This window comes from Schistocerca nitens, chromosome 4 (assembly GCF_023898315.1).
Source record: "Schistocerca nitens isolate TAMUIC-IGC-003100 chromosome 4, iqSchNite1.1, whole genome shotgun sequence".
Classification (NCBI taxonomy): domain Eukaryota; kingdom Metazoa; phylum Arthropoda; class Insecta; order Orthoptera; family Acrididae; genus Schistocerca; species Schistocerca nitens.
Window position 1 is genome coordinate 596370175 of NC_064617.1, and position 21321 is coordinate 596391495.

At 42.2% G+C, this 21321-nt stretch overlaps 1 protein-coding gene across 5 annotated transcripts in view; it reads left to right on the plus strand.

Moving 5' to 3' along the window:
- LOC126253375 (juvenile hormone esterase-like) overlaps positions 1–21321 on the plus strand; it is a 295839-nt gene that overhangs the window by 205113 nt on the left and 69405 nt on the right. The window contains exons 5-7 of one of the 5 annotated variants that reach the window (XM_049954659.1): positions 11359–11552; positions 16291–16426; positions 16642–16662. The exons of the other annotated variants lie outside the window; for them this stretch is intronic. Coding sequence (XP_049810616.1) covers positions 11359–11552; positions 16291–16426; positions 16642–16662 — 351 coding nt within the window. The remainder of the gene's footprint in view (positions 1–11358; positions 11553–16290; positions 16427–16641; positions 16663–21321) is intronic. 5 annotated transcript variants of the gene reach the window in all.

Genomic DNA, 21321 nt, shown 5'->3' on the forward strand with positions numbered 1-21321 from the left:
TCACACTTCTTTGGCGGGACTGTAGTAAGACAATTTGTTACAAGTCTCTTTCTTTGTGTCATTGGCCTGGCCAGTCAGAGACTTCCAGAAACCTCTTGTTTGACTTTGAGGTATACTGCCATTTTACACATTTGGTGAGAGAAGATCGACTGTGACGTGTTGTTTGCATCAAGATGGTGAGCCACTGGCGGAAGAGACAGTTGCTGGTTCTCTAGACATGACAAGTACATGCAATAATGGGTATTAAAATCTTAGTTGACCTTGTAAAGTACAGGGATGATCTAAGCAGTGAGTAAACCTAGGGACCGATGACCTCAGCAGATTGGTCCCATAAGACCTTACCACAAATTTCCCAGTTTTTCCAGGCAGCCCAGCCTCCTCTGGTTCGAACAGGTGGGATGCTGCCCTCCCCTCCACCAGCCATTGGCATTCTTAAACAATACGAGTGGATCTAGCAGTTTTCTCTATTTTCGAGTTTCCACGTATAAAACTTCGCATACGAGACGTCTAGTTACTCAATGGTCTGTAACACGTTCCAAGCAATGACCTTGCTAAAGTTACTGCTCTATACATACATAATTACCGCTCTTTATGCTGTGTGGGCGGGTAGTTGGATGCTGCTATGTGGTTGATATTGAGAACAGTCGCGTAAATGCTACGATATTCCAGCAGACCATGTGAAGAAACATGAATCCTTAAAATGTCATGTGCTATTTGATGATTTACGCATAAAAGTGTCAGAAACATTGTCATATTTTGGTGTGTAAAATCGGATATTGCAGCTGCTGTGGGCTTCCAGATGGGTAAATTAATTTGCAATTGATGAAACATTTCTCATCGACCGAGCACACAAAGTAAATATTCTTGTAATCCCGGATTCTGGAGATGGTCGCAATCCATTTTAGTAACCACAGCAGCAAGCAGGGCAGACTGGGAACAGTACTGTTAGCAGACGCCTTTGCGCCGTTGGAACTATCCAGCCTTTGTTCACCAGTTCAGAGAGTGGCTGCTGTCCACAGACGGAGCGCTGATTGCGTATCAGTTCAGGGCATGTGGGTGAAGTTACCTCGTGGCCATTGGCTGTAGTGGTTCAAATGGTTCAAATGGCTCTGAGCACTATGGGACTTAACAGCTATGGTCATCAGTCCCCTAGAACTTAGAACTACTTAAACCTAACTAACCTAAGGACAGCACACAACACCCAGCCATCACGAGGCAGAGAAAATCCCTGACCCCGCCGGGAATCGAACCTGGGAACCCAGGCGTGGGAAGCGAGAACGCTACCGCACGACCACGAGATGCGGGCTTGGCTGTAGTGGATGACCGACCAACCTCGTGGGAGATATCTAGCTTGTGGCTATATACGTTGCATGTGCTTCAGTTTTCGGATCTGTGTGCCTTCACGGTGCATGTGCGAGTCTCTGGTGATCGATAGCTGTATGCAGGATGCATAAGTGATGATTTTTTTGTGGAGCAGGAAGCGAATCGTGTTCACTACGGGATATGGTCTGGTGGTACAATCATTTGTGGTGATAAACTGTTGTTTGAGATTGGTACCACGCCGAAAAATTAAAGCTCCTCTCCTGACACACCAGCAGCAGCATTTTGGCCGGTAGACCTATTAAGAACCAATGAAGACGCTACATTCATAGAGAGTTCCATTACGTCGTAGGATCACAAGACATCCTTTGTGAGGGGCGTAGGACTCTCTAAAGATTAGTTCTAACAAGACAGGGGCAGAACAAGGCATCTCCAGAATGTTCTGTGATATCAGCGAGTCACGTGATGTCCTCTTTGTTCGCGTGTTCAGATATAAGTCCAGGCAGCCCGCGCCCCCCGTCGGCAGTTCGAGTCATTCCTCGGGCATGGGTGCGTGTGTTGTCCTTAGCATAAGTTAGTTTAAGTTAGACTAAGCAGTGAGTAAACCTAGGGATCGATGACCTCAGAAGATTGGTCCCATAAGACCTTACCACAAATTTCCCAGTTTTTCCAGGCAGCCCAGCCTCCTCTGGTTGTAACAGGTGGGATGCTGCCCTCCCCTCCACCAGCCATTGTGGCTTTAGATGAGCAGTTGTAGGACATCGAAAATTCACAGAAAATTCAAGCCATTTTTCTCGTCTGTAGGACAGTGCTTCGAATTCTAGGAGAATCTCTTAGACATGATCTGCTGAGTGCCTGTGTTTTATTCGCAATCTGTTGTGGGTTTCGAAATATATCATGAACGTTTAGATGTGTAATTGTTCTGATTTTCCAATCTGTGGTTACACACCAGTGTATGTTGCTCATTGCAGAACTGTGCTTCAAAAAATGAGGAAATAAAAAATAAGTGCCTTAACATGCCTGACTCCAGCAGCGAAAATGAACTAAGCCCGCTCAGCGTTTCAGAAGAGTGACGAACACCACTGTAGCTCTAAGACCCTGACAGTGCCTGCAAACAAGCAGCTGATATTCGAAAAGTGTGTGTGTGTGGAGGGAGGTGTGGAAAGAGGGAGGTGTGGAAAGAGGCTTTCATACTGAAAGTTTTTAAGTGTACTTTTGCGGAAAGAGTCGGATAGCACATTACTTTATTCCATATACATCTCGCGAAATGACCACAACGAGAAAATTCGAGAAATTAGAGATAACACCGACAATCATTCTACACACGCGCTATTCGAGGATGGAACAGGGAAGGGGGATCAGTTACTGGCATCAGAAATATTCCTTGCCACACGCCATAAGGTGGCTTGTGGAGTTTTGTTGTAGTTGTATATGTTAAGCCACTTATTGGTAGAATTGGTGATATTACAGTTAGGTTGAAATATTTGTAAATGTTTTGGAAGCAGTAGAATTCAGGTCTTTGAGCTGGGTGCTGCCCTTTAGGTCTATCAATTCAAATCCCAAGTTTTTCTTCACACCAGCAACCAGAAGTGTATTTCAGGACCAATAAAGTGTAAGAAATTTCATGTCGTTTGTCTTATGACACCACTAGAAACCCAATATGTTGAGGCACCAGCCCCCAGCTGTATTAATCTGGCCGTGCGGTTAAAGGCGCTGTAGTCTGGAACCGCAAGACCGCTACGGTCGCAGGTTCGAATCCTGCCTCGGGCATGGATGTTTGTGATGTCCTTAGGTTAGTTAGGTTTAACTAGTTCTAAGTTCTAGGGGACTAATGACCTCAGCAGTTGAGTCCCATAGTGCTCAGAGCCATTTGAACCATTTTTTTTGTATTAATCTACATTTTGAAGAATGACGGTAGTTTTGGTGTTTTAAGTAGCTTATAAGATGCCCTGTCAGTACAGACTGGAGGACTGTAATTAGAGAACACTAGTCGCAGAAGGCCACGTGCTACATTTATGAGAAATAAATGTGTAAGTGCATAGGACAGGAAGTAAGATGAGATCGTTCCGAGCCGCGAACGGAGAAATATCGCCCGAGTGATACACTTACGCAAGATTAGACCCAATGCGAGAGACTGTCAACAACGCAAGTAGTATAAGCTACCGTAACCTAAGCCAAATGATACCAAATGTACTACAAACAATCTAAAAATATAGTGTACGCGGAGAAAGTCACAATAATGGTATCTCCTACTGGAGATTTCGCTCCTTTGTATTGCTACCGATGAAGGAATCCGCCCATGTGTTCCGCTGCTGGCTGGCCAGCCAATTTGTGAGTTGAGAACGTGAGAATGCCGATAGTCACCGTAGCTTGCTTTCGCCCAACATCTACGACTCTTTAACACACTGAGGTGACAAAAGTAATGAGATAGCAATATGCACATAAACAGGGCCGAGTATAAAAAGTATAAAAGACAGTGCATTGCCAGAGCTTTTGTACTCAGGTGATTCACGTGTAAAGGTTTCCGACGTTATTACATGCTCACGACGAGAATTAATAGTCTCTGAACCGGAATGATAGAGCTATATTTATGGGATATTCCATTTCGGATACTGTTAGGAAATTCAGTATTCCGAGATCCCCTGTGTCAAGGGCGTGCCGAGAATACTATATTTCAAGCAGTACCTCTCACCACGGACAACGCATTGGCCGACGGCTTCACTTAACGACCGAGAGCAGCGGCCTTTGCATAGTTGCACTACTAACACATAAGCAACGTTGCATTGAATAACAGTGACATCAATATTGAAATAACCGAGCGCTGGAGCGTACGACGAACGTATCCGTTAGGACAGTGCGGCGAAATTTGATGTTAATGGGCAATGGAAGTAGAGGAACGGCGCAAGTGCCTTTCCTAACAGAACGACATCGCCTGCAGCGCCTCTCCTAGACTCGTGACCATACGACCAATGACTGTAAAACAGTGGCCTGGTCAGATGAGCCTCGATTTCAACTCATCGCAGCTGACGGTTGGGTTCTAGCATGGCGGAGCCCCATAGTAATGCGTCCAAGTTGTCAAAAAGTCACCGTGCAAGCTGATGGTCGTTCCATAATGCTGTGAGCTGTTTACATGGAATGGCTTTGAACATCTGGTCCACCTGAACCCATCATTTACGGGAAATGGTTATGTTTGGGTATTTAGAGACCATTTGCAGCCATTCATAAACTTCACATTCCCAGGCAACGATGGAATGATTACGGATAACTATGCGAAATACGATTGGTTTGAAGAACATTGTGGACAATTCGGGCGAATGATTTCACAACCAAGATCGCCCGACGTGAGTTCCATCGAAAGTTTATGGGGCGTAACTGAAAGGTCAATTCGGGCACAAAAACCTGCACTGGCAACATTTTGTCAGTTGTGGTCGCCTACAGAGGCAGCATGACGCGAAATTTCTACAGCGAACTATCAACGACTTCTTGAGTCCATGCCATGTGGAGTTGGTGCACTGCTGTTGTATGATGCAGCACTCCATTTAACTCTATCTGTGCAAGCTTCTTCATCTCCCAGTACCTACTGCAACCTACATCCTTCTGAATCTGTTATGTGTATTCATCTCTTGGGCTCCCTCTACGCTGCCCTCCAATGCCCTCCACGCTGCCCTCCAATGCTAAATTTGTGATCCCTTGATGCCTCAAAACATGTCCTACCAACCGATCCCTTCTTCTAGTCAAGTTGTGCCACAAATTCCTCTTCTCCCCAATTCTATTCAGTACCTCCTCAATACTTATGTGATCCACCCATCTAATCTTCAGCATTCTTCTGTAGCTTCTATTCTCTTCTTGTCTAACCTACTTATCTTCCATGTTTAACTTCCATACATGGCTAAAATCCATCAACTACTTTCGGAAAAGACTTCCTGACACTTAAATCTATACTCGCTGCTGACAAATTTCTCTTTTTCAGAAACACTTTCCTTGCCGTCGCCAGTCTACATTTTATATCCTTTCTATTACGACCGTCATCAGTTACTTTGCTGCCCAAATAGCAAAACTCATCTACTACTTTAAGTATCTTATTTCCTAATTAGTTCCCTCAGCAACACCTGATTTAATTCGAATGCTTTCCATTATCCTCGTTTTGCTGTTGTTGATGTTTATCGCACATTCTCTCTTCAAGACATTGTCCATTCCGTTCAACTTCTCTTCCAAGTCCTTTGCTGTCTCTGATAGAATTACGATGTCATAGACAGACTTCAAGGTTTTTATTTCTTCTCCCTAGGTTTTAATTCCTACTAAAAAATTTTCTTTTGTTTCTTTTACTGCTTGCTCAACGTATAGATTGGATAATATCTGGGATAGTCTGCAAACCTGTCGCACTCCTTGCTCAACCACTGCTTCCCTTTCGTACCGCTCGACTCTTACAACAGCCGTCTGGTTTCACAAATTGTAAATAGCCTTTCGCTCATACCCTCAGACTTAAGGAAGAATATAATAATTCCAGTCCCAAAAACAGCAGGTGCTCACAGGTGTGAAAATTACCGAGCTATTGGTTTAATAAGTCACGGTTGCAAAAACCTAACAGTAATTGTTTACAGTCGAATCGAAAAACTGGTAGAAGCCGACCTCGGAGAAGCCTTAACCTGTCTTCTAAGATAAGTTTTAGGGTCAGTACTGTCTCGCGTGTTCCTGCATTTCTACTGACTCCAAACTGATCTTCTCCGAGGTCGGTTTCTACCAGTTTTTCGATTCGTCTGTGAACAATTACTGTTAGTATTTTGCAACCGTGACTGATTAAACCAATAGCTCAGTAATTTTCACACCTGTGAGCACCTGGTTGTTTTGGGACTGGAATTATTATATTCTTCCTGAAGTCTGAGGGTATTCCGCCTGTCTCATACATCTTGCTCACCGGATGGAAGAGTTCTGTCATGTCTGGCTCTCCCAAGACTATCAGTAGTTCCAACGGAATGTTGTCTGCTCCCGGGGCCTTGTTTCGACTTAAGTTCTTCACGCAGTATGTTATCTATATCTCCCATGTCATCTTCATTTACGTCCTCTTCCATTTTCACAATATTGCCCTCAAATATAGCGCCCTTGTACAGACCCTCTATATACTCCTCCCACCTTTCTGCTTTCCCTTGTTTGCTTAGGACTGGTTTATCCATCCGAGCTCTTGATATTCATACAGGTGGTTCTCTTTTCTCCAAAGGTCTCTTCAATTTTCCTGTAGGCGGCATCTGTCTTGCCCTAGTGATATATGCTTCTATATCCTTACCTTTGTCCTGTAGTCATTCCTGCTTAGCCATTTTGCTCTTCCCGTCGATCTCATTTTTGAGACGTTTGTATTCCTTTTCGCCAGCTTCATTTACTGTTTTTATATTTTATCCGTTCATCAATTAAATTCGATATCTCTTGTGTTACCCGAGCATTTCTTCTAGTCCTTGTCCTTTTGCTTACTTGATCCTCTGCTGTCTTCACTCTTTCATCTCTCAAAGCTACCCATTCTTCTTCTATTGTATTCCTTTCCACTGTTCTTGTTAATCATTCCCTAATGCTCCCTCTGAAGCTCTCTACAACCTCTGGTTCTTCCAGTTTATCCAGGTACTATCTCCTTAAGTTCCTATCTTTCTTCAGTTTTAATCTACAGTTCATAACGAATAAATTGTGGTCAGAGTCTACATCTGCCCCCGGAAACGTCGTACAATTTAATGCCAGGTTTCTAAATCTCTGTCTAATAGTTATACAATCAATGTGAAACCTTCTGGTGTCTCCAGGTTTCTTCCACGTATACAACTGTATTCTCAAACCAAGTGTTAGCTATGGTTCAATTATGCTCTGTGCAAAATTCTACCAGGCTACTTCCTCTTTCATTACTTACACCCAGTCCATATTCACTTTCTACTTTTGCTTCATATCCCTTTCTACTGTCGAACTCCAGTCCTCCATGACTATTAAATTTTCGTCTCCCTTAACTCTCTAAATAATTTCTTTTATCATATCATAAATTTTTTCAATGTCTTCATCATCTGCGGAGCTAGTTGGCGTATAAACCTGTACTACTTTGATAGGCGTGGTTTCCGGGTCTATCTTGGCTGCAATAATGCGTTCACTATACTGTTTGTGGTAGCTTATCCGCTTTCGTATTTTTCATTCATTATTAAACCTACTACTGCATTACCCATATTTGCTTTTGTATTTACAACCCTGCATTCACCTGACCAGAAGTCTTGTTCCTCCTGCTACTGAACTGCACTAGGTCCCACTATATCTAACTTTAGCCTAGCCGCTTCCCTTTTTAAAATTCTAACTTTCCTGCCCGATTAAAGGATCTGACATTACATGCTCCGATCCGTAGATCGTCAGTTTTGTTTTTCCTTATAACAACGTCCTCCTGAGTAGTCCCCGCCCGGAGATCCGAATGGGGAACTATTTCATCTCCGGAATACCTTACCCCAGAGGACGGTGTCAAATGGTTCAAATGGCTCTGAGCACTATGGGACTTAACATCTATGGTCATCAGTCCCCTAGAACTTAGAACTACTTAAACCTAACTAACCTAAGGACAGCACACAACACCCAGCCATCACGAGGCAGAGAAAATCCCTGACCCCGCCGGGAATCGAACCCGGGAACCCGGGTGTGGGAAGCGAGAACGCTACCGCACGACCACGAGATGCGGGCAGGACGGTGTCATTATTTAACCACAAAGTAAAGCTGCATGTTGTCTGGAAAAATTACGGCTGTAGTTTCCCCTTGCTTTCAGTCGGTCACAATGCCAGCACAGCAGTGCTGTTTTGGATGATGTTGCTTGTCAGTTCAGTCAATAATCCAGACTGTTGCCCCTGCAACTGCTGAAACGGCTGCTGTCCCTCTTCAAGAACCACTCCTTTGTCTGGCCTCTGAAGATACCCGCCCCCCCCCCCCCCCCCCCCCCCTCATGTGGTTGCACCTACGTTACGGCTATCTGTTTTGCTCAGGCACGCAAGCCTACCCACCAGTAGCAAGGTCATCGGGGAGGGGGGGGGGGGGAAGGGGGACATGCGGCTGTACGCCTAGGAGGTCCTACACGATATTATTAGGAGGTACCCCATGACTTTTGTCACTTCAGCGTGTTTTTTCCTTGGAGTCTATCCTGGATGTAATAAAAGCAATAATATTACCTCAGTTGATAATATTTCATACAGTTCAATAATGTGGAAGCTAGCAGAAATGAAAGAAGTAATTTCAAAACTTGGACGTTGATGTGAAGAAACATGGCAGAGATGCAGCTGGAATTGAAAATACAATCATAAAACAAGAGAATAAAGATGCTCGACCTTATACACATTTGAGTAAAAAGTAAATGAGTTAGAAGGAGGTCCCGAGTTGCCCATTCGTATGACGACTGGGTAGTCAGGCGTATCGCGTGAAAGGAATGCCGGCAAACCCTGTCTATCCGACGGCGTGACAGTCGAGTGCGGTACAAGTAAGATACGGTATGTTACTGCATTCGACTGCGTCGAGATCACGGGTGCAGGACACGTAGCGCATTCGACTAGAGCAAAAAAATGATAAAATCATGCACAGCTACCAACTGACAGGCGACCACCTACAATGAAAATTATGGTACAGGAAAGTTAATTACTTAAAACACCGACCTGAGTCACTTAAACTGAATTGGTAACACGTAACTTTGGTAAAGGAAGGGTCGTGGAAAGGACTGATTCAGAAAATGGAAAAGAAAAGTCCACATCATCTTCAGTGAAAGTAATGAAAGAGGAATTTTGCTGTTAATCGCCAAGAGAGTGGAGAGAGTGGATAGATGCAAAGGGTACACTGGAAGTGCCTACAAAGTGACATGATAGAAGATGAAATGGGAGTCGATATGGAAAACATAGGGGATTCAACAGAGTTTTGTAAGAGTTGCAATCAATAATACGGAAGGTATAGATAACACCAAGGCAACGGCCTTGCCGCAGTGGATACACCGGTTCCTGTAAGATCACCGAAGTTAGGCGCTGTCGGGTGTGGCTGGCACTTGGATGGTTGACTATCCAGGCCGCCATGCGCTGTTGCCATTTTTCGGGGTACACTCAGCCTCATGATGATTGGGGGTCTGTTACCTGACAACCAGTTTTGCCTGAGGAAAGGTAAAGGCACCTGCGAGAAACAGTTCTGTTGTTGCACTTGATAATGAAACCGACTTGATGAAAATTGAGACACTTTCGCAGGATTCGTCGACCTAGAAACAACGCTGGACAGCTTAAAACGGATCAAGATGTTTGAAATTTTCAACAAATAGATATAAGTTGTGGGGAAGGCGACCATAAAATGTAGGGAACCGTACGGGAACAGTAAGAGTGGAAGAGAGGAGTGGTAGTAATGGGATTAGCGGTAAACTTAACAACAAAGGAATGGAGGATCACAGTGTAAACGAAATGAAGGACTTCTGCTGCCTTGGAAGCAAAACAACACATTTAAGTTTGGAGAACATACTCGTAGGGAAGTTCAAAAATGGTTCAAATGGCTCTGAGCACTATGGGACTTAACTTCTGAGGTCATCAGTCCCATAGAACTTAGAACGACTTAAACCTAACTAACCTAAGGACATCACACACACCCATGCCCGTGGAAAGATTCGAACCTGCGACCGTAGCGGTCGCGCGGTTCCAGACTGTAGCGCCTAGAACCGCTCGGCCACCCCGGCCGGCCGTAGGGAAGTGAATCGTAGACTGCGGGAAAGACGGAAGAGAATTGAAGCTTCTGAGATGTAGTGATGTAGAAGGATGTTGAAAATAAGATGGAATGATAAGAAATGAAGAGTTTCTCCGCAGAATATTGAAGGGAAACCACGATGTGATGGTAGGATATGTGTTAAAACATCAAAGAATAATTTACATCATACTAGAGAGACTACAGACGTTAAAAACTGTTGGGCAAGACAGAGAGGCGACTATAACCAAGAAATAATTGACGATGTTGGGTGCAAGTACAATTCTGAAATGTAGAGGTTGGTACAGGAGAGAGAACCACTCAAAAGATGGAAGAAAAAAAATTAATAAGAAACAGCACTGATGAATTAAATATTGCATCAATGCTGAACTCTATTATCATGCCCTTTTCCTTTTATCGTTACGCTAACACGGGCTTTAGATAAAAATTCAGCTTGTTATTCCCAAGACGTGTACTGCCCATTTACTTTTGTACGTTTGCCATGTATCTAGATTATTTATGTAGTTCACACCTCTAGATTAATTTTTTAGTTTGTTATTATTATTTTACATGCTACGTATTAATGCATGTGAAACACAAACCATGTGAATCATTTATGTTTAGATCTCCTTTTGAAATGTGCGCCGTATCCAGCACAGTATCTTAGATACTAGGTGGTTATAATAAAAGTGGAACTACTCATGGAGGTCCAGTGTGGGCTGCAACAATCGTGTGGCGTGGAACTTTATAGACAAGCTAATGCGTTAATGTGGAACCGATTTAGGCTGGAAAAAATTAGTTCCAATTTTGGCCACCTGGCGCTGTATAGAATCTCGTCGACGACTCCGATGCCCGTGTTAAACAAATTGTGTAAGTGGTAGTTAACAATAAAATCGAAATCATACCTTTCTCACCTATTTGATCTTTACTGTCCTTGTCCCGTTTCTAGTCCATTACTTTTGGAAACAATTCTATACGTCTTTCTTGCATTCACAGCGCCAGATTTGCTCCTGTTGGCCAATTTGGGAACTTATTATTTTCTTCCAGCGAAAATCGCTTCCGCATTGTTGCAATAGAATATCCACCAAGTTTCGCTGTCATGCGATAATTACAGCCCACGCTGAACCTCTGTGAGAAACTACGCTTTAATTATAGTCATCGGGTACTTTTATCAATTTGTGTCATTAATTACTAGCAATTCTTTCGTTACTAATTATGAACGGCCTTTTAATCTATATTATTTTTCACTGCAGTTCGTGTCTACTGAGTGGACGAACTGTGCTTGCAAGCTGTCTTGTGCAGGCATCTTTCCAGATGCAAACTGTTCTCCCTCGTTTGCAGGCCTCTTCCACAGAGCCATTTCCCAGAGCGGCGTGTCAACAGCGCCCTGGGCGGTACCGGAGCCTGGAGCGCTGGACAAGGCGCGCAAGGTGGCGGCCATGGTCGGCTGTCCCACGGAGCCGAACGCCGCGCTAGTAGACTGCCTCAGGACCGTCGACGACTACACGCTAACCGCCACCGAGATAAGCTTCTTAGTTAGTATTTCTATTGCTGTTTTATTCGCTGATCCCAAAGAAGACTTGGTTCACTCCATTGCAATTTAAAGTACAGTGTGACGGCCACCTGCCCGGAGTATTGCAGGCCGACCAAGGAAGCCGCGCCTGCCGGTCGAATGGGTCCTGCGGGACCGCACTATGGCCCCTTTTCTTTTTGAGGGTTTTAGCCTGAAGGCCATATAGAGATACGCGCCTCATTCGAGCAGTGAAACAGGCATCACGAGTGTAACAGGGAAATTTGCGAAAGCAACAACAGCAAGAGTGAATTATTCAATTCCACAACAAGTGTTTATTTACAATTCGTATTTGTGTACAGAATCTGCATGCACTGTTCGGAGATTGTTTGAACAGACGTTTCCAGGTGTCCGAGTTCTGAGTCGTGATGTAGTTCACAAATCAGTAAATAAATTTCGTGAAACGGGAAGTGTTCGAGACAAGAAGCGTAAACGATGATGTACAGTGATCACTGAAGCTCGTCTCGATAATATTGCGTAACGCCTGGAAAATTCCCCTAAAACGTCTCTTAGACATCTTTCGCAGCAAACACAAATATCGTGCACATCTGTACAAAGAGGTACTAAGCTGCTTGGGCTAAGGCCCTATAAAGTATCACTAGCACAAGAACTTCGATCTGGTGGTCCTGCGCACAAGGTTAAGTTTTGTGAATGGGTTTTACAACAACTGCGTGACGGTGAAATGGATCCTTATCTCATTCTGTTTTCAGACGAGGCTTGGTTCCATTTACATGGGTATGTTAGTTCCCAAAACCGTCGACATTGCAGCGCTGATAGACCTATTGTTCTTCAGGATGAACCCCTTCATCTTCAGAAAATAGGGGTGTGGTGCGCAGTTGGTGGTGACAGAATAATAGGCCCAGGTTCAGTTACAACTGAAAGATATGTGCAAAAGTTATTGCAACTTTTTTTTTGATAGAGGGAAGGAGAACGAAGCTTTTTATTTATTTTTTCAACAGGATTCGTCAAGGGCTCTTAACGCCCAATGTTTCGTGCACGCAATTCACGATATGTTCGATGAAAGAATGATTACTAATTATGTCTGGCCGGCTAGAAGTCCGGATTTAACTCCGTGCGATTTTTATTTGTGGATTGTACTGAAGAACCCACACACAATAGAGGAACTGAAGGACAATATCTGTGAATCAATTAATTCAGTATCTCAGAGAGAATTACGTCATGTGATGAATAATTTCTTGAGTAGATGTCAGAAATGCGTGAAAAATAATGGCAGGCAGTTCCAGCATCTCCTTGTGCGACATGGGTCAGTACAAAATTTATTTGGTTATATCTTAAAGGTAGTCATGTTATAGCACAGCAGTAGACGGGCGACACGGCTTCTGATCGCCGGGCAACGGAGCGCTCGCTGCCTGCCATATATTGCGCCGCACAGGCAGTTGTCAGATAAGTGGAACACCCTACAGAACAACTCGATTGAGCCAAACAACTGCTTAATAACTTGTTTGTCCGTGTTTGGAACGAAATACATCACTGGCTTTGTGTATCAAGGACCTGACAGTTTGTTCGTAGGCTTGTAGAGGTACGTGGAAGTCTAAGTCAAAGGTCATGCCCGCATCTCGTGGTCGTGCGGTAGCGTTCTCGCTTCCCACGCCCGGGTTCCCGGGTTCAATTCCCGGCGGGGTCAGGGATTTTCTCTGCCTCGTGATGGCTGGGTGTTGTGTGCTGTCCTTAGGTTAGTTAGGTTTAAGTAGTTCTAAGTTCTAGGGGACTTATGACCACAGCAGTTGAGTCCCATAGTGCTCAGAGCCATTTGAACCATCAAAGGTCATGTTATTCGCGTAAATCGGTTCCATAGGATTTGCATCATGCGAATTTGGTCGTCGACGCATCAACGTGAGTTCACTGTAATGCTCCTCAAACCACTTCCAAGGTGCTACTCCAGGCGGGTGTACAATGCACGTGCGCAACGGAAAACACTGAACACTAAAGTGATGACTTGGTCCTGTCCGACTACCCCCCGAAGCAGATCTTAGGGTCTCTTAATGCTCTTTAACATATAAATAACAACCTAAACATAAATGAATGATTAAGGCAACTAATACTACTAAATGATAAACGTTGTTTCTCATTATACATTTATTGTAGATTAAGAAAACCCTTTATAATACAATTGTCTATATTCCCTGACTAAAAATTGCTGATCAATTTCCCAACTCTGCCCCTTTTTATGGCCACGCGATCTAACATAAATAACGCGAAATGACTGACATCATCTACGTACCAAACACTAGAAGACACTACTTGGAAAGATGATCTGCAGTGGTGTGGAACCTCAGTGGAAATAAACTAGCGTGATCACAGCTGTTTAGCCTTACAGCCCTGATAAGCTGAAGCACGCGTATGTAATGCGTCTGGTGCGTCGGAGTAATGGTTCTCGTACACGTATGCGACGATGGAAGAACTCCCGCCACAGAATAAAACTCTTTCAAACACTAGGACGGCAGAAGACGGTCCTCTGACTAGTATACTCTAACACTTTCTCTTCTCTGTGTTCTACAAACGAGAAACGCGAACTCCCAGTCACAAGGACGGAGTTCAAATAAGGTCTCAACGTACGTATAGTCAGAAGAAGTGCTCTCAATCACTGAACGCTGCGTGCTCAACGACGACTTCCAACCCGGAGGCGAAGTCCAGAATAGTATAATTTCGCAACAGTACAGTGCCTAACCTATCTAACACTCCTGAGCGCAAAGATACCAAGTCCGTCTGTACCAACAAAGCTGATAGCGACTGTCACACACGGGCGCTCAAAAGACCTCTTCCTCTCCAACGCTGGCTTCCCAGCAAGACTCGGATCCCCTCCCTCGTAACTGCAGAAGGCGAATCATCTGCACGAAACCCTGGAATATTCTCCCTCTCTACAGATTCTTCAGAAAGCCTACCTACCATATTTTAGTCTTTTATCGTCCAGTGCCGAAAGTTTGCGAGGAAATACCTATACTCATACAATGGTACGCTTCTGAGTAAAAATCCTTGGAAATAACCCAGCCCGTGTGGTTTCAGAGGTGACACTTACTCGTTCCTCTCAGTTGCGTTCAAGATTTATAGAATTCCCGGTTATCCTTCCGGCCTATCTACAACACTGGCCAGCCGCCACTGTATTGTGATTCCACGCCCATGTGTCCAGACTGTCTCTCTCGCTACTTCCTGTGTCAGGCAGGACCAACACACCTGTGCGGGCTTTTTCCAACCAGGTCTCGAGTTCTGCCTGCCGTTTCATCTCCACTGGCGTTTCAACCTCTACTAGTATAGGCAATCATTCATTACGCCATTTTGATAATAAAGAAACTCCATTATATTATCCTACACTCATCTGACCAGAAATCCTTATCTTCTTTCCATTTCACTTCACTGACCCCCACTATATGTAGACTGATCCTTACATTTCGCTTTTCAGGTTTTCTAGCCTCCCTACCACGTTCAAGCTCCTGACGTTCTATGCTCCGATTCGTAGAACGTTATCCTTTCGTTGATTATTCTATCTTTTTCACATGGTCACCTCACCTTACCCTTGGCAGTCCCCTCGTGGAGGTCTGAATGGGGGACTATTCCGGAATCTTTGGCTTATGGAGAGATTATCAATTACGGGCCACATGTCCTGTGTGTACACATTATGTTTCTCTAATGCAGTGATTCAAGTTGCCTTCTGCATCCTCACCCCTTTGATCACTACTGAATTTTCTGCCTTTAGGGACAATTTCCCACCTAAAGGAAGGGAGAGTGCCCTGAACCTCTGTCCGCCCTCTTTGACAAGGCCGTTGGCTGAATGAGAGTTATTTCTTATGCCAGAAGTCTTCAGCTGCCATTGCTTATGGCTTTTGCAAAAATCTAAGTGGTGGCGGGACTTACAGCGTTTTGAGTGCTCGTCAAAGACGCTTTTTTTTTTCGAGGGCAGTTAATCCTCAGATGGAACGCGCTGAGCTACCGTGCCGGCGACCCCTAGACCACGCATGCTCATTCTCAATTTTAGATTAAAGAAATGAACAGCGAAACTCACACGCATGCCACAAAAGTGGTGTCAAACGGAAAGACTTGCATCCAGCTATGAGCCTTCTGATATTAATTAATTAATTAAAGTTTCATTCAGATGCGATACATCAAATAAGTTCCGTATCTCGCGATACTAGTCTGTTTTTGGTAAGGTTTTAGTGATACACCTCACTGCTCTAATTAATTGGGATGTAGTTCTAATAACGTACGTTTTTTTATATGAACACACGGTGATCTCATTTTGGAACAGGTGGAGTTATATTAGACACGAAGTGAGAAGAACAAGCTTCAAGATCGCATTGGTGAAAAGCGTCATGCAACATAATGTTTTCATTAACTCTTTATTAAAGCATATTTCACATCAAGAAAGACTTATGATGACGGTATACAAAACTAATGCGACGTAAACGATACATTTTTGTGCGATACAACAAAAAATTTAACTTGGAATTAATACTCTCATTCCTCTGTTAATTTATTTTATTTAAGGTACTTTGTAACTCCGACACTTCTGGTAAAGCAGTGAGGTCGTAAGAAAGGCAATAGGTGACTCTCGTTCCTTTATGAACCGTTTACAAAATAAAACAAGTCAGCATCTGATTGTTCCAGTTACTATTACAGTTCAAATGATACATGACATGTGTGACTAGTTGTTATGATGAAGTCATGATTATGGTCTATTTCTATTCCAGGAGTGGTTCATCTGTCCTCTAATACCATTCCGAGCAGCAATAGAAGGCGAGGGGGAAGATTCATTTCTGCCTAAACATCCGGGAGACATGGAGCCCCATACAGCCGTACCGTGGCTAACTGGAGTCACAATAGAAGAAGGATACTTAAAAAAAATGGTTCAAATGGCTCTGAGCACTATGGGACTCAACTGCTGAGGTTATTAGTCCCCTAGAACTTAGAACTAGTTAAACCTAACTAACCTAAGGACATCACAAACATCCATGCCCGAGGCAGGATTCGAACCTGCGACCGTAGCGGTCTTGCGGTTCCAGACTGCAGCGCCTTTAACCGCACGGCCACTTCGGCCGGCTAAGGATACTTACATTCAGCACATAAGGCTTCTTTACTTCATACTATAGCAGTAATGATTCTGATGACCTGCGATGGGATGTGTAAAGTTTACTTTAAGTAGTGAGATATTTAAGCCCGCATCTCGTGGTCGTGCGGTAGCGTTCTCGCTTCCCACGCCCGGGTTCCCGGGTTCGATTCCCGGCGGGGTCAGGGATTTTCTCTGCCTCGTGATGGCTGGGTGTTGTGTGTGATGTCCTTAGGTTAGTTAGGTTTAAGTAGTTCTATGTTCTAGGGGACTGATGACCATCGATGTTAAGTCCCATAGTGCTCAGAGCCATTTGAACCATTTAAGGCTGGAAATGAAAGATCTACAATACTAGAGGAGAAAATATGCAACTCGATGTTAAAATTCTGTTTCGTTGAGGTCCAAACAGTGAAAATAGTTTGTTTCTGGGAGTAAGCACTGTGCAGATTCCTTTAGATGGTTTTTAAAATAGACATTACGAGTTTCCACGAATATCATCAGAGGCAAAAGAGAAAGCGTTGTAACCTCCCCACAAAAAAAATTAAAATAAATAAACATTATTTGGTTAATGATTCTAATTTTTGTGTAACCTCAGAACAAAATTTGTTCCCATTTATAACCTCCCTACAGAAATTCATTCACATTTAACCTCCACACAAAATTTGTTTCCCATTTAATGTACCCACAAAATCTTTTCTCATTTAATGTAAGCTCGAAACAGAAAAATTCCTAAACCTCGTAATAAAAAAAAATTCAGTAACTTGGTAAATTTTGGACGACAGCAGTGCTGCGTCATGGCCCTGTAAGATTATTCTGAATAAAAAGCAAAAATTCTTACCTCAATAAAGTCGCCAACTACCTATTCTTACAATAGCTTTTTCCGGCACATCTCTGTGCAATGCTGGTCTATAGATTTGTCATTTATGAAAGGAAGCAACTGATTTTTCATTTGCAACAATAGGAATGATCATGGATTGAAGAAATTAGTAAATTCTTTAAATTGAAATGAAAGCTTGTTAAAAATTACTTTATATCACAAAGATTATTATTAGGACATTTTTAAAAGATTTACATGGGAGTTCACATAACATTACTAGATATGCGCGAGGCTGCTTTTACCTTATACCTCTCGCGGTAGCGTTCTCGCTTCCCGAGCACGGGGTCCCGGGTTCGATTCCCGGCGGGGTCAGGGATTTTCTCTGCCTCGTGATGACTGGGTGTTGTGTGATGTCCTTAGGTTAGTTAGGTTTAAGTAGTTCTAAGTTCTTGGGGACTGATGACCATAGCTGTTGCCCGCATCTCGTGGTCGTGCGGTAGCGTTCTCGCTTCCCACGCCCGGGTTCCCGGGTTCGATTCCCGGCGGGGTCAGGGATTTTCTCTGCCTCGTGATGGCTGGGTGTTGTGTGCTGTCCTTAGGTTAGTTAGGTTTAAGTAGTTCTAAGTTCTAGGGGACTTATGACCACAGCAGTTGAGTCCCATAGTGCTCAGAGCCATTTGAACCAACCATAGCTGTTAAGTCCCATAGTGCTCAGAGCCATTTTACCTTATACTATAACGCTCCTACGCCATCGCTGCACCATGACCGGCCCAGCCAACACGATACATCAGACTGCCCGCTAGCAACAACCTACTTCTACACAGTTCCTACTGCATACAACACTGCTGTTTGGCCTGAGATTCTCTTATACCTTACATATCGCAGGCAGTGCATACCTCTTACATAACCCTCCACTGGGAGGGCAAAAATTTGGCAGCGATGGTGAGTCAATTGGACTTGCCATGAGCAACTAATTTTTCTAAAATCTACTTAATTTACTAGGTTGACAGTCACAGAGTATATATATATATATATATATATATATATATATATATATATATATATATATATATATAAAAAGTGCAGAACATGAAATGAAATAAAGTGCACATGCACTGAGTACAGACCATATCAAGAAATGACAAAATGCATACGCAATGAGTACAAAACATATTAACAAATGACATAAAGTGCACACGCACTGTATATATCTCTACCTTTTTTTACAACTAATAAACATATCAAGGAGTGAAATAAAACACACACACACTGTAGAAGTCTTTAGCATTTTTACATAACATATCATGGAGTGAAATAAAGTGCACACGCAATGTAGAAGTATTTAGCATTTTTACATAACATATCATGGAGTGAAAAAAAGTGCACACGCACTGTAGAAGTCTTTAGCATTTTTAGGACAACTGATCTTCCTAACAAATGAGATGAAGTCCACATGCACTGTATATGTCTTTATCATTTTACAAGAATTTAAACACACTGTATAAGTCTTTACCATTTTACAAGAACTAGGAAAGGAATGGGAAGGATTGCATCATGGTTGTAGCACAGTAGGTTGCACGTAGCTGCACTGAAAGTCCATATCTTTCTACAGAAGCACAACACCAAGTGAGACAATCTGAAGTTCTCTTCCTGAAGTATTTATCAGTGTAGCCAAGACACTGAAATGTCGTATTAATATTCAGTGCTATCATTTTGGTAGTACATTAGGTACACCAAACAGTGGGACCATAATAACATCTCCATCGTTCAAGGTGGTGGACAGCATGATGTGGCAACACCACACCCTTTCACCAACGTAGAATCAGTGCAAAAACCAAATATGGTGCTCCATGATCATAAGGATGGACAGGACAAACGGATATTGCAGTAATTTCTGGTAATTAGGTCAGAAGGTGAAGGACATTAAGTCTTATGCTAGTCATCATTGAGAATTACACTAGTCTATCAACCGATTTCAGTAATTGGTGGCACTCATAGCCTAGTTACTAAACATTTCTGTACTATGTATGAAGTATTACAGAATATTATTCATAAGTCATCTGATTACAGTGAACATTGTCACTCATTGGCCAGTTACTAAACATTTTTATGCATTGTTCAGAAGTCATCATTCAAAACAAGAGTTAATTATTGGCATAGCATTTATAGAGTATAACAAAAATATTATTTACAGAAATTATTGGCATAGTATTTATGCATTATTACAAAACATCATTCAGTGTTACTCAGAACTCATCATTAAAGTGACATAGGACATATTTAAAAATGCAACACACTATAACTATTACTCAAGGTCTGTGGTTAGGAAACATCATTCAGTATTACTCAGAACTCATCATTCCAGTGACGTAAGACATATTTAAAATGAAACACACTGTAACTATTATTCAAGGTCTATGTTTGTTTGTGCTAGTAATGCATTGCGTTGGGATCGATAATTAATTACTGGGGCATGAAAATATTTGCTTTTGACTTATTGCTGCAAATAAGGATTAGTAACGTCATTCGTCATGAGTCAGCTGTAGCAAGGTTATGAAACAAGTACAGTATATATGATCACATTCATGAATGACACACACAAATGGTAAAAAAATGCAAGTACTACAACAGGTTTAAACTAACTGCTTATAGCACATTAATTTCATGAATAGCTTCTCCTGTAAAAAATACAAAATGGATTATTCAGCTGAAAGAAGAATCGCATATTATGCTGAAAAGTAGTGAACTTCGAATCAACAGGTAATGAAACGTGTACTCAATATGTATGTACTCTAGCTGTCCTTTCCAAAACATTCAGTCATTATACCATGCAACATAAGACATACTGTCGAAACGAACTGCAACAAATACTTAAATAACTACATAGCATTTCTTAACTAACAGTAAATATATAAACTTCATCATTATTCTCATCTGCAAAGAAAAACTTAAAAGTGGTGCGTTAAGTGGCCATATAAAATTTATCGCTATCATCACCTGCAAAGAAGAACTTCATTATTCATATCACCATAACTTCATTACTATCATCACCTGCAAAGAAAAACTTCTTTATTCATATTAGCATATTCTTCATAAAACTATTCATCACCATTCATTATCATCTGCAAAAAAGACACTTCATTATTCATTATTCATATTACCATTTACTTCCTACAACTATTCATAGTATAGAGTTTCTTATTTCTAGCATATTTCATCACTAAAACTAAGATGTGTAGTTCTGTCTGACAGCCTGCATCAATCGCCTCGTATTCTGAAAGAAAAAATTAGTTAAAAGTGCTATCATACGATGTATATAGTATAGTCTTATTAATGCTTGTTAATTCTGATCCATTTACTCTTCACCACTAGGTATTCCATTTTCTTTCGTTCATTCCGAAGGTCAAATTCCCATTTCATAGTAATCCACTGTGGTTTGTTTAATTTATTTCTTTTACACGTTATTGCTTTCTGAAAATGATGAATAGGCATTAGTATCTTGCATTTAAATCATATACCCATTAAATAAAAACTTGTTTCTAGTGATATAATTAAGCATACAGCATAGCATGACAGAAAACGTATTATGTAAAAAACATAGACAGTGTTCAGGTGCAAAAATGTACACAGAGTATGATAATGTAGTAGCAAAAAAATGTAAAATAGTCGCGATGTTGAGATATCATAAGGCAAAATGTCAAAGTCAACTGGTGTTTGTTACATCTTAAACATTTCATAGTGCATACAAACAAACAGGAAAACAATCATACATACATGAAAAATGGAAAATGTGCACGGTCTGATATATAACGACAAGAAATGACTTTCTTTGTGTTCAGCTTGTATGTTGTGTACTTG